General features: G+C 43.4%; 1 protein-coding gene across 1 annotated transcript in view; it reads right to left on the bottom strand.

The window, feature by feature from the left end:
- FAT3 (FAT atypical cadherin 3) overlaps positions 1-14,238 on the bottom strand; it is a 417,794-nt gene that overhangs the window by 165,281 nt on the left and 238,275 nt on the right. Inside the window, 3 exon segments of the mRNA XM_032219713.1 lie at positions 1,915-1,983; positions 2,480-2,690; positions 5,327-5,641. Coding sequence (XP_032075604.1) covers positions 1,915-1,983; positions 2,480-2,690; positions 5,327-5,641 — 595 coding nt within the window.

The raw sequence follows: 14,238 nt of genomic DNA, 5'->3' as shown, positions 1-14,238 counted from the left end.
GAACTTCAACTCCCAGAATTCCACTGGCTGGCTGTAGAATTCTGGGAATTGAAGTCCACACACCTTAAAAGTTGCCATGATTGAGAAACTGTTCTAATTGGTAATGTGCAATTCCTGAACATACTAACACACTAACATTACATTCTAACATGTAGTGTTAGTCTGAACCAGTGGTGGGATTCAGCCAGTTCGCACCTACCCGGAAGAACCGGTTGTTAACTTTCTAAGCAGTTTGGAGAACCGGTTGTTAAGTATCTGTGGGGTACTTAAATCTGGCCTGCAGGGCCACCCTAGAAACAGCAAAGGACCGACCCGTGGTCCCTCTGTCAGCAAAAACAGAGATCAGTAGGGCCATGTGGCACTCCGTCAGTGGTGGGATTCAGCCAGTTCGCACCTATTCGGGAGAACCGGTTGGTAACTTTCTAAGCAGTTTGGAGAACCGAATTGTTGGAAGAAATCTCATTTTGTTTTTTCCCACTTTACAGGGCTAATCCTGTAAGGAAGGCAGGAAGGAAACATTCTGGTGTTGTTTCTAGCCTAATCTTTCTTGCCCCGCTTACAGAAACTGCCTCTGCGGTTAACCTTTAGTACATTGTAACAGCTAAAGCAAAGCGCCCATTGATGTGAGTGACTTTGAGTTGGCTACGCCCACACAGTCACATGACCACTGGTCCACACCTACCCAGCTGGTCATTAGGGCAGAGAACCGGTTGTTAAATTATTTGAATCCCACCACTGGTCTGAACATAGACTAACACTACATGGAGCATAATATTTCCAAATTGGCAGTTTCTAGATGTTCAGCAAGGCTACTCCAAATCACCTGAAAGCTAATCTGGACGACAAAACACTAAATGAAATTAGGCCCAAAATCGGGTAGTCTGCGACTTACAACATTTCATTTAGTGACCGTTTGAAGTCATAAGGGTACAGAAAACATTGACTTACCACCATTTTTCACATGGTTGTTCCAGCCTCCCAGATAAATATGAGTCAGTTGCCAAACACTTGGCAACTGACTCATATTTATGACGGTTGCAGTCATGTCACCACCTGCAACCTTCTCACAAGCAAAGTCAGTGAGGGAAGCCAGATTTACTTAACGACCGTGTTACTAACTTTATATTACATTATGCCATTATGAAGTGGTATCAACCCTTCACGTGATCTTGATTCTACGCTCCTGTGTATGCAGCCTAGAACTGTGTTGGCTTTCTTGGCAGCTGTTGCACACTGCTGGTTCCTGTTTAAGTGATTGTTCACTAGGACTCCCAAGTTCCCACTCAGTTATGAGAGGGGTACAATAAAGCAATGTTCGTGGGACATCACCCCGCGCATCCTATCCCCCTGTGCATGCATGCGTGAGCCCTCCCCCCGCATGGCCCTCCCCCCACCCCATTTTTGGCCTAACTCCCTGCAATCTCCTAGTACCAAAAATGGGCTGCGGGGGGGCACACACACTGCCGCCCCGTGCTCCCCTCAACCTCTGCGCATCTGTGCCTGACCCCCTGCCCCCCCCGCATGTGTCCGTGGCAGAGACCTGAAAATTAGCTGGCTGGTGGGAGGCGCGTGCACGCGTGAACGGTGGGGCTGAGCCGGGGCGACGGCTTGCGTACCCGCAGAGAGGGCTTTGCGCTTGCCAACTGTGGCCATGTGCCATAGGTTCGCTCTCACAGACCTATACTGTCCATTATGTGTTGGCTTTTTCTTGCCTAAACTGTAGAACCTGACTTCTTCCAACTATTGAATTTCATTTTGTTAGATAGCGCCCCATGTTGAAATCTGTCAAGGTCCTTCCTGTATGTTAAGCCTATCTCCTGGAGTGCGGAGTCTCTTTTTTTCAGACATTAAAAAGATCACCCGGAAAGGCAGTCGATAAAACTGTAGCAAATGTATATTTTCCACTGAAGGTACCTTCGGTTGAGCAGTTCTGCCCACAAGCTGTCTGTAGGGTATAGAACATCTCCCGGGCATGCTTGCCACCTTGAAGCAGAGCGGTCGGAAGCAGAAAAGGAAAAGAAACAAAACAACAAAACCAACCAAGGTAACAGAATGCAAAAGGAAATAAAAAGCACCGGGAGAAAAGAGAAAGAGAGAGAGAGAGAGAGAAATGAGGGACAGCTGATTAAAAGTCGCCATCAAAATACATTTAGAAATGAGATTAGCAAATTACGGCCAGAGAATTTAAAACGACAAGACAACATTAGGATCGCAAGTCAGTCACATATTATGGAAGAGGAGAGGAAACAAACAAACAAACAAACAAAAAAGAAACAATCCAGCCATATAGCTTAGCTAAGGCATCAAGAACCAAAGCGTGGAAAAGGTAATTATATTAAAATTAGCGACGATTCCATACAGCAATGTTACAGCAGTTTTTCAATGCCAGACAGTCAATCCCCTGTTCGTTTTCTCCAACCCAAATCTAGGCAGTGCTACTTTCCATTCTGGGCAAGATTGCCAACGGGGTTCAACGTACCGACGATGTCAAACCACAAGGGGATGTTAGCCGGCTGCACGGAGACCACGCCGACAATTTCCGTCACTCGGTCGCTTTCCATGATGGTGAAGTTATAGAAGGGCTCATCGAAAGTCAGAGGAATGAGGGATGGAGGTGGTTTCTTAATCCATTCAATGTGGAGGCGTGCTGTAGAAGACTTCTGGGGCCGGCCGTTGTCAACTGCTTTGATCTGTTAGGCATGGGGGGGACAGAGAGGACACTTTAGCACGCTTCTCTGGGCAAAGATTTCACCCCTGTTTTGCTTTCAAAATGGCCCCTGAATCCCCACAATCATGAAATGAATGGAGTTTTTCTGAATTGCACTGCAGGGCTAGCAGGAGACATGATAGCATTGTTCCAATATCTTAGGGGTTGCCACAAGGAAGAGGGAGTCAAACTATTCTTCAAAGCACCTGAAGGCAGGACAAGAAGCAATGGGTGGAAACTAATCAAAGAGATAAGCAACCTAGAATTAAGGAGAAATTTCCTAACAGTTAGAACAATTAATCAAGGGAACAACTTGCGTCCAGAAGTTGTGAATGCTCCAACACTGGAAGTTTTTAAGGAGATGTTGGATAACCATTTGTCTGAAGAGATGTAGGGCAGGCCTATCAAACTGGCGGCCCATGGGCAAGATGCGTCACACACAGGCCACGCCCTTCCCGGCTCCGCAAAAACTGTCATGATGCGTCATGTGACGTGATTGAGTTTGACACCCGTGGTACAGGGTTTTCTGCCTGAGCATGGAGTTGGACAAAAAGACATCTAAGGTCTCTTCCAACTCTGTTATCCTGTCACGACATTTTTTATTTTTTGGTGAAAACATTTAAGGACATAAAGGAGGAAGAAAGGCACATGAACCTTTTCAGGAAGCAACTTGGTTCATGTTGGTCAGTTTACCTTCTGAAGCTCCGTTTTGACTCTTTGCTCCACGTGGCCTTGCAAAGCTAATTGCCAATTAGGTCTTTGGCAGCATTTCAAGGGAGATAAAGGTGGGTGCTTATCAGCCTTATATCGAAAGACTTTGGCAGACTTCTGTCGGACTCATTACAAACTATTTATGACTCATTACGGGCAGTGAATGAACACAATTCATAGCCGTTGAAATAAAAAGAGGGGTTTTGGGACTAAGCGTGTGCTTTTTACTCTATCAGGAAGCCTAGGTCAGAACAAAACCCATGCAAACTCTAATCAGGGTCAACGCTAGCCACACTTCACATCTTGTATGAAGCAGCAACCAAATATTCATCAGACTTGATTAAGCACTTTGAGCAAACAGTCTTGCTTGCCATTGAACTAGTTCCCAAGTTGCAAAGTTCATTTGTTACACAGAGTGAGTTGTGAAAAGCCACCTGCTTACTCTGTAATTTGCTGCCACCATGCATCCATTGTTATGGCTTTTAAATCAGATGCACCACAGAAGGCCTGCTGTTGACCTGCATGACACACTGGCAGACACCTGTGCCCACTTAACCCTCCACCACTTGCCATCCAATTAAGTTCCTGTGAATTCCTTCCAATAATGAAGCAGGTGGATTCCAATTAATCTCTCACGTACAGGCCATCCTGCCAACTATTTTTCATATTCAGTGAGAGCGAGCCAATACTGAGTCTTAAAGTACATTTGGTTTGAATGGTTTGAATGGAGATACCTGAATTCAACTTACTGGAAGGTCAAAAATTGAAAACCCACCAGGGGCGTGATGGATCACGGATTAAAGATATTTATTAGATGGAAAGCTAATAGCCCAGGTTCGAGACCTGAGTGTGGCGTGAGAGCTCCCGTTTCTTGCGCTAGCTCCTGCCCACCTAGCAATTCGAAAACATGCAAATGCAAGTAGATAAATAGGTACCACTACAATGGGAATGTAATAGAGGTGGTTTCCTACTGGTTCGGCCGAATAGGTGGTAACTTGGCCGGACACGTGACCATACCGGTTCTATCCTGGGCACCGCCATCTTTATGTTCTGTTCTGCACATGCACAGAACAATCTTCATTGAAAAAAACATCCCCCCGCCTATTTTTAATGGTGTGCACATGCGCAGACCTTTTTAAGTGCAAATGTGCATGTGTGCAGAATGCACAAATTTTTTCAGGCACTAAACTGGTAGTAATGCCAGCAGGAACCCATCCCTGGAAAGTAACAGTGTTCTGTGCACCTCAGCGTATAGTCATGCTGGCCACATGACCACAGAAATGTCTTCCAATAATGCTGGCTCCCTTGGCTAAGAAATGAGTCAGACACAACTAGACAGGGGAAATCTTTAAGATGGTTAGAAGTGTTTTATGGGCTGTAAAACATTTGTTCTAGGCCCATCATAACTTCATGTTAAGTGTTGTAAGTTGAGGACTATATATAAGTATAGCAATAGCACTTAATACTTATATACCGCTTCACAGATGCTTTTACAGCCCTCTCTAAGCAGTTTACAGAGTCAGCCTATTGCCCCCAACAACCTGGGTCCTCGTTTTATCCACCTCAGAAGGATGGAAGGATGGGTCAACCTCAGCCGGTGAGATTTGAACTGCCGAATTGCAGCTAGCAGTCAGCTGAAGTAGCTTGCAGTACTGCACTCTAACCACTGTGCCACCTCGGCATAAGTATGTGTGTTTGTATAATATATATGTGGCGTGCAAGTGTGTGTGTGTGTGTGTGTGTGAGGCATGATATTTTAAAATGACTAAAATGTTAGTAAAATGTTCGTTCTAGGCCCGTCGTAATTTGTGGTTGTTAAACGGCCAGTCGTGAGTTGAGGACTTCCTATAAAGTACTTAAAAACAGTAAAACCAGCTCTTAAAGCTTATTCCAGTCCTGAAGTCTTACGGTTAAGATGTCGTAGCTCCCCGCAGTGAACTGCTTTCGTGAAGAAACCATCCCAGTCTTGGGGTCAATGAAGAACTTGGCGTCTTCGTTTCCATCCACAATGCTGTAGGAAATCTCGGCATTGGGGCCTTCGTCCTTGTCGAAGGCAAAGGCTCGGTATATGGGCTCCCCTCTCTTCTTCCGGTCCCTTTCGGGCAACTTGACCTGATAGACTTTCTCTGGGAACTGAGGCTTGTTATCGTTTTCATCCAAAACCTGCACCACTAGCCATACCGTAGACTGCTTGGGAGAGACCCCTCCATCCGTTACTGTGACCTGAAGTGGAAAGAGGAACAACACCAACAAAAAAAAAAATGTTAAGGAGTGCACAAAACTAGTAAAAAGTTGAAATAGAATCTAAATAAATACAAACAAAATAATCATCATCTTCTTTTAATGACGGGGTGGAGTCTGGGCAACTGAATGGAACTGAGTGATTTACTGGCTGGATGCCCTTCCTGTCACCAATGCGGAGTTCTATTCGGCAGATATTCACAATGTGGCCAGAGAGAAATATCTGTCCTAGGATTGAACTCACCGCCTCCTGATTGTGAGGCGAGAGCTCCGCCTATAGGCCACCGCATCACTCAAATACAAACTAAACAGTGTTATCGCCTCAAACATCCTGTTTGGAATTTGAGATGAAAGCTTTGAGCTCCAAACTCAAAGCAGTATGGTTCCAATCTGAGGATGTTGTTAAGCAGGTTTTGTCTCATTTTTGTCAGGCCTGCAGTGGTTCCTTTAAGAATCTTTGGCCTGCCACAGTCTCATTAAGGAGGGGGAGGGGTAGAATGTGTTGTTTTCAAAATAAAAAATTGCTTCCTAGAAACTCAAGGTCATCTTTTGTCTCCACACCTTTGCACCTGACCGGAAGCAGCTGGGCCTAGGTGCTAGCGTGGAAGAAGAAGATTGGACCATGTGATGGATTGTGGGTGTGGGGACAAGATCATGAACTTTTAACTGGGTGGGATTCTAATGTCATTTCCAGAATTGGGATTCCATAGCAATGTGCTAAGATGTCTGCTTTATTAAATTGGAACTTTAAGGAACGTTTTGCCTTGGACTCTGATTTAATTCTACATGATACTTGGAATGCTGACATTATCCCAATTCTGGAAATGACATCAGCATCCCACCCAGTTAAAAGTTCATGATCTTGTCCCACACCCACAATCCATCACATGGTCCAATCTTCTTCTTCCACACTAGCACCTACACCCAACTGCTTCCCAACTTGCCACAGTTGTCAATTGGATTGCTGCAGTTAAGTTAGTGGTTGTTAAGTGACTCTGACTTTGATTGTCAGAAGGTCACAAAAGGTGATCACATGAACCCAGGACCAGAGGTGATATTCAGCCGGTTCTGGTGAACCAGTAGCAGAAATTTTGAGTAGTTCGGCAAATATCACCTCTGGCTGGCCACGCCCCTAATCTATTCACTGCCTCTTGAGTCCCAGCTAATCGGCTGGGTCTTCTTTTGTTGCCCTGGACAGGAGAACGGAGCTGGAAAGCAGGTTAGTGGGGTGGGGAGGGAATGGGGTTTTTACAGAGGGAGGGAATGGGAATTTTACAGTCTCTTATCCCCAAGAGTGGGGAGGGAATGGGGATTTTGCAGTATCTTTCCCCTGCCACGCCCACAGAACCAGTAGTAAAAATATTTGAATCCCACCACTGCCTGGGACGCTGCAAACTGTGATAAATACATGCCAGTTGCCAAGAATCTGAATTTTAAATCAGGTGATCATGGGGATTGTGCAACAGTTGTAAGTGTGAAAAATGGTCATGTCACTTTTCTCAGTGTCATAACTCTGAATAGTCATTAAACTAATGGTTGTAAGTTGTGGACTACTTGTACCATGTATTAGGCTGCAAAGGATGACTCAAATGTTTGCTGCCCGATAGAGATCAGATGCTTTCTTACGATAGCTGCAGTCTTTTCTATACTTATTCCTTTCCCTAGAATTCACTTCCTGAGTAAGAATGGCCCCCTTAGAATTCAAAAAGGTTTTAAAGACATCTTTTCCCCAAAACAGCTTTTAAGGTTGACTTAAAACTTAATTTTCAACTGTTATTCTAAAATGTTTTATTAATTTTGGTGGTAGGTTATTACAGCAAACCGCTCTGAGACTACAATAAGCAGTGAAATAACATTTTAATTATTATTCTTTAAGGGAATGTAGGCTGGCTTTGTAGATTTCCCTGAATGGAAATAATATCCCAGTAAAAAAAAAAAATCCACCTAGGAGGTTTAATCGGTTTTACTTTGTGGAAAAGCAAGAAGGGAATAAATTAGTGGAGACATGAAGTAGTGGAGCAGTGAGGGTTCACAGTTTACAGTTGTCAATGTCCCTCTTTGGCAAAACCGAAGTAAAACAATGATATCACACTTTGGCATAAGTCTTTCTAGAACAGTTAACTATATAGCTGTGATGGTGAACCTATGGAACGGGTGCCACAGGTGGCCCGCAGAGTCCTCTCTGCGGGCATGTCGGCTGTCCCCCCAGCCCAGATCCACCGCGCATGTGCCTTCTGCCAGCCAGCTGGTCTTTGGGTCTCTGCCGTGCATGCACGGGTGGCGGGACGCATGCGTGGGGGGGGGGGCTTGCACTGAATTTTGGGACCTCGTGCAGCACCCCCGCGCCCCTTTTTGGCTTCCAGGTTGGTGCAGGCTTTCCAGGCACAAAATGGGGCACGCGGGGGCGCAGCGCGAGGTCACCAAGGTTAAGAAATCCTGATATAATCACTCAAAAAAATTGACTTTATTAATTACATTTATACCCTGCTGCAATCATGGAAGATTCTCAGTGACTCACAATTAATCAACAAAAGCATGATAAGAGTACAATGTGTCTCTCTCTCTCTGTGTGTGTATGTATGTATGTATGTATGTATGTATGTATGTATGTATGTATGTATGTATGTATTTAGAGTTACAACCCCCGGTATGCCCAAATATGGGAGGAAGTTCACTACTTCCATTCTCTGTCCATCAACTCGTCACAAGAGACCATCCAGACAGAAACCCAAATACAACATGTATGTATGTATGTATGTATGTATGTATGTATGTATGTATTGCATTTGTGCTGATAAATAAATAAAGGGAGACTAGTATAGATCTATTTCAAGCTATTTAGCTCTCATCAGCTAGCCACACCCTTACTGGGATTCGAACCTGGGCAGTATGCTTCCTCCCATATTTGGGCATACCAGGGATTGTGACACAATATATATATTGTGTCGGGAAGTGCCGACTAAATATTATATCTATCTATCTATCTATCTATCTATCTATCTATCTATCTATCTATCTATCTATCTATCTATCTATATCTGTGTGTGTGTGTGTGTGTATGTGTGTGTATTTGTGTGTGTGCGCGTGCGTGTGTGTGTATATGTACACACACACAGACACACACATATTGCAAGGCACTAAACCTCCCCAAACAAATAGGATTTCAGTCTCCAAAGCTCTCCAGAAAAACTACTTTTAATTTCTTCCAGAAATCTGATAATGTTGGAGACCTTCAGTAGTGGACATTTAGGTGGGCTGGTCATTCTGCTTTTCAGAGTGAGGAAGCCAATCTGTCTGAAATCTCTGGGATCAGTCAATGCTTTCCAAAGATGTTCTCTATATCTCTCTTATTTTTGTGATGATTCAGAATTATCAATTTCTTTCTTTTTTTTTTTTACAAGAGTGAAAAGAAAACACGTGGGAAGTGCCGACTAAATAAACCAACACAGCAGTTAACCAACACAGCAATCAATATGAAATGGGAGGTCAACAGAGCCAGACAGAACAAAATATAATGGAGCTTGACTTGCAACCACCAAGCACTCTCATTGTGGGAATTGCTGTATTAGCAGCTTTTTGCAAAAGAACCTAAGCTACTTTCAAGCTAGTAAAAAATCCATACCTGCCTCTCCTCTGTTATGTCACTGTGTTGGGTTGAAATAAGAAAGGAAAAAGTTGAAAAATATATAGATGTATTATTTCTTTCCTCATCTTGCATTATTTATTTCCAGGGTTCCATCCACAGTGAAATGGTCAGCAATTCCACGTTAAACTACCGCTCTCGGTTATTCACTTAACTTACTCAGCTCTATTCAAATTATTTGTTCTCTTTCTATAACATTGGTTCCCCCCCCCCTTTTTTTTCTTTTGTTTTCTGTTTTGATTAATGCATGTCATGCCATGTAGGTCTTGAAAGCTGAAAAGCAATTTTACAATTAAGGATTTCTCAGGCCCAAAGTGTAACTAGAGGGAAGTTTTCCAAATATGTGAACGACTGTCTTGCGTTTCCCATGTATGAAGACAGTGGGGGGGAAAAAAACGAAAACTGATTTACTAAGCGATAACTGGAATTTTCTAATTGCTCAAATTTGCCTAAGTAGAGCCTTTTTGGTAGAACTTTGTAGGTTTTTTTTATTTTTATTATTTATCACATTTTTATACTGCCAATCTCACCTAAGTGACTCTGGGCAGTTTACAATAAAAACTATTACAAATTTGACTAAAAGAAGCTCATACAAGGTTAAGTGCCCCAAAGAGAATCTTGTGATTAAAAACTGAAAAATGTGATTAAAATGAAAAACTTCTAACATACTTACACATGACATTTGTTTCTTAGCATTTGGAATTTGAAAACCCCTCCTACTTAATAATTAGTAATAATAATAATAATAATCTACGGCAGGTGGAGCTGGAATGCACAGTTCAAAGTGGATTTCTCTCACTATTTGAATCGCGTACTTTACTGAAATTCAGCCAACTACATACAGTACATAATGTACGCAGCAATTCATCTCATCCTTGGCTACCTTTAAGACCTATGGACTTCAACTCCCAGACTTCTTCATGGCTGGGGGATTCTCGGAGTTGAAGTCCACGTGACTTAAAAGTTGACAAGGATGAAAAGCAGCATTATACACTGCTTTTCGTAAACTATATGTTTTGGAGAAATGATAATCTCAAAATCATGAAACCGCATCTCATTTACTGTGGGCACGTCACACAGTGGAATTCACTGGAGGAAGCAATTATGATTGGAAGAGTTCATGGTAAAAGGAAACAAAGACATCAAAGTACAAGGTGGTTGGACACCATCAAAGGTGACACCAGCCAGAGTGTAGAACAACTCAAAGAAGCAGTGTAAGATTGGAAGATGTGGAGGAACCCGGTCTACAGAATTGCCAAGAGTTGGACCCAACTGAATGGATGATATCATCATCATCACCATCACCATCACCATCACCATCACCATCATCATCTCCCATGTGTGATCAGGCTTAGCTTCTACCGGATTGTCTCTGTTGCTGAGACTAGTATACAGAGTGAAACTAAGACATTATGTTGAGGTTCTTGACATCAAACAAAAGGAACTGACCCAAATAGCAATAGCAATAGCAGTTAGACTTATGTACCGCTTCATAGGGCTTTCAGCCCTCTCTAAGCAGTTTACAGAGTCAGCATATCGCCCCCACAGTCTGGGTCCTCATTTCACCCACCTTGGAAGGATGGAAGGCTGAGTCAACCTTGAGCCGGTGAGATTTGAACCGCTGAACTGCTGAACTAGCAGTCAGCTGAAGTGGCCTGCAGTACTGCACTTTAACCACTGCGCCACCTTGGCTCTGAGACAGGACAGCCCTCATCAGTCAACCAAGCAACATGGAACCAATGACAGCGCAGAGGCAACAACTAGTGTGGAGAAGGACTCACAAGGGGCAGAGTAGATAGCAGAGAGATTATGGTATTTATCTCTTTATGCCCTCCTTTCTTTGTGTTAAGATAGTCCTTTCAGAAGTGACTTCAGTTGTTTGCTGGAGCTGGCTTGCACCAGCTTGCAAGAGCCAATTGTTAGATTTTTCGGGAATTTTGCAAGCCAGTTGACAGCAGAGATGACCCTTGACGTCTAGCACAACGATCAGCTGTTCTACAGCGAGTGACATGATAGCAACAATGAAACTGGCTGTGCCAATTCTCAAAACATTTAGCAGCACACTGCAGAGTGATTTCCCTTGATACTCGTTGCAGTATAGTAGAGGTATTTCCCATAGGAGACTTGGAGCATAAAGGCACTTGAGAAGACACGAGAGTTCCCACAAAGCTTTAGAAGATGACAAAGGACATATAATAACTTCAGGGTCTGTATCTGTAAGATGTTTATGCCACCAATTCAGGAGACACTTGGAAGTGTTTTTAAGAGATACCTCTTCAAGGCAGTGAAAAAGCAAAGACTATGCCCATTCACGAAAGGAAATTTGTGTCCTGGTTCTGTCATTTAAAGCAATAAGACCAAAAAAGCTTACAAAGAACTAGAACAGTAAGACCTTATTCAAACCTTTTTGATGGGGAAACCAAAAGTGAATTATGAAAAGTAAAAGTATATCCTGTCCAATTGTGTCTGATGCTAGAGAGTGGTATTCACCTCCGTTTCTCAGCAGAGAGAAGCAGAGTTGTCTGAAGACACTTGTGTGGTCAGGTGGCCAGCATGGCTATATGCCAAAGTGAATGGAATGCTGTTACCTTCCCACCGAAGTGGTACCTATTTATCTACTTGCATTTGCATGCTTTCGAACTGCTAGGTGGGCAAGAACCGGGACAACTGATGGGAGCTCACCTCGTCGCGTGGCTCTTGGATCTCGAACCTGGGCTGTCAAGCTTTCCAGCTGACGAGCTCAGCAATTAATTAACAAATCTGATAAAGGAAAGCAAGCAAATATTTTAAGACAAAGGGATGAAGGAAAAAGAACGATGTTAACATCTTTGTGTCATGGCAAACAAAAATGAACTGAGGAGGTTTAGCATTAGCCATGCCTGATCTGTGAGAGTCAATTCTCGCAGGGTCAGAGAATGACAACCTGATAACCATCTCAGACCATCTTTTAAACAAGGGCCAGCTGGAAACAGGACCTCCCTCATTGCAGAAGTGGAGGCCAAGTCGTTGGCCAAAAGGAAAAATAAAAGAGAAAAGTGAACAGCTTAGCAACATAGGTTTTGTACTTGAAACCCTTTAATTGTTGGAATTCTTTCATTATGGCTTTATGACTTTTCTACAATACAAACTATTTAGCGGGAGTTCTTGGGGTTCTCATGTGTCGATCTGAATGCAGTTGTGTTTCATCAGCCAAAACCTGTCAGAACGATGCCATGGTATTCATAGGAGGCAGGAGTCCTGCCAAGAATTGGGTAAATCCTGGAGAATTTTGAAATCACGGAAAGTACCGTATTTTTAATGTATAAGACACACCTTTTCCCCCTCAAAACAGAGGCTGAAAATCTAGGTGCATCTTATATACTGAATACAGCATTTTTTGCCTCCTGAAACCCCGTCCCCTTCACCAAAATGGCCGTGCATAGCTTTTAGGAGGCTTTCAGAGAGCTCCTGGGGGCTGGGGAGGGCAGAAATGAGCAAAAAACAGGTTGTTTTTTTGCTCAATGTTTCCCCTCCAGGCCCCAGGAGTAATCTATAAGCCTCCTAAAGGCTATCCATGCCCTTCGTCTGAAAAAATGGGCCTGTTTTTGCAAAAAATGGGCCATTCTTTGCTTGTTTTTGCCCCCCCCGGAGCACTCTACAAGCCTCCTAAAGGCTATTCATGCCCCCCTTTTTTAAAAAAGGGCCCATTTTTGCAAAAAATGGACCATTTTGTGTGTGTGGGGGGGGGTGGGTGTCAGGGTGCAAAAAATTTGCCTCTTCCAAACCTTGGTGCATCTCACACTCCGGTGCATCTTATACTCCAGTGCATCTTATACTCCGAAAAATGTGGTAATAATTCTACTCAATTCTACTTTTTTCTCTGGAGTCCTTCGGGATTGGGCGGCATACAAATTCATTAAATCTTAATCTTAATCTTTTCAAAATCCAGTTGAAGTACAATGCCCAGTTTTAGACACAACGTTTTAAGAAGGAAACAAGAGAGATGGGAACAAACCAGAAATGGGTGGCTGTGGTGTGGGAGTCGGGATCAGCATCAAGGCAACCTGGGAGCTCTGAGGGGGAAGAGGGAATGGAGCTGGCAAAGAGAGAGATAGAGGTGGACCCTGGGCTGTCCATCAGCCCTCAGATGGAGAGTCAACAGACCCCAGGTCTGGAGGTGGCTGATGAGGAAGAGGAGGAACAGCTGGGTCTAGTGCCTGATGCACGGATGCGCAGAAAGCAGAGGAGAGGAGAGCAGTGGAAATCCATGGGCCAATCCTTGGGACGGAAGAGCCACCGCTGCTAACGAAGCCCCACCCTAACTCTGGGGACAAAAGGCAAGGTGCGTAGATAAATAAATGTGGCAGACAATTATTCATCTCCCGGCCGGACAGGTTTGGTAGCCTGCGGTGAGAGAGAAACTGTTTACCGGGGCTGCCAGCACTCCTAATTAATCTTTTGAGTTCACTTCACAGGGTCTGTTGTGTTTGGGGAGCTGGGTCAGAATAATACCAAGCTGGCTATTTGCCAAACTTTATTATGCATTAATACTTTATGAAATAAACATTATTAATAGCGCTAAAATAAAGTGAACTTTATTCAATACTTGCCAAACTTTATTATGCATACCGAGATAAAGTGATACTATTTTTTTTTTAAAAAAAACCTTATCTGGTCTAGATTTAACTGAGGTAGGAAAAGTTTATCTTTTTAAATTTGCAGGTAAGAATTTCCTACAAACGCATCCTCTGCATACGAAAGACTAGAGATGAAGCCGAAGGATTCTGCCCAAGCCAAAAACAGAAGGTAGCATTTTTTTTTTTAATTTGATAAATGTCTGATGGGGTAGGAGTATTCATGCCAATGAATCAAGACCAAGGAATATTATGCTTTTAGTGTACACAGAAAGTCTAACATATTTCTTTTTAAGGACTTGGAATCTGACAGTTTATTAATT

The sequence above is a fragment of the Thamnophis elegans genome, chromosome 6 (genome assembly GCF_009769535.1).
Source record: "Thamnophis elegans isolate rThaEle1 chromosome 6, rThaEle1.pri, whole genome shotgun sequence".
NCBI lineage: Eukaryota > Metazoa > Chordata > Lepidosauria > Squamata > Colubridae > Thamnophis > Thamnophis elegans.
Note: the sequence above shows the minus strand (reverse complement) of the source record. Positions and strands in the feature narration are given on the sequence as shown.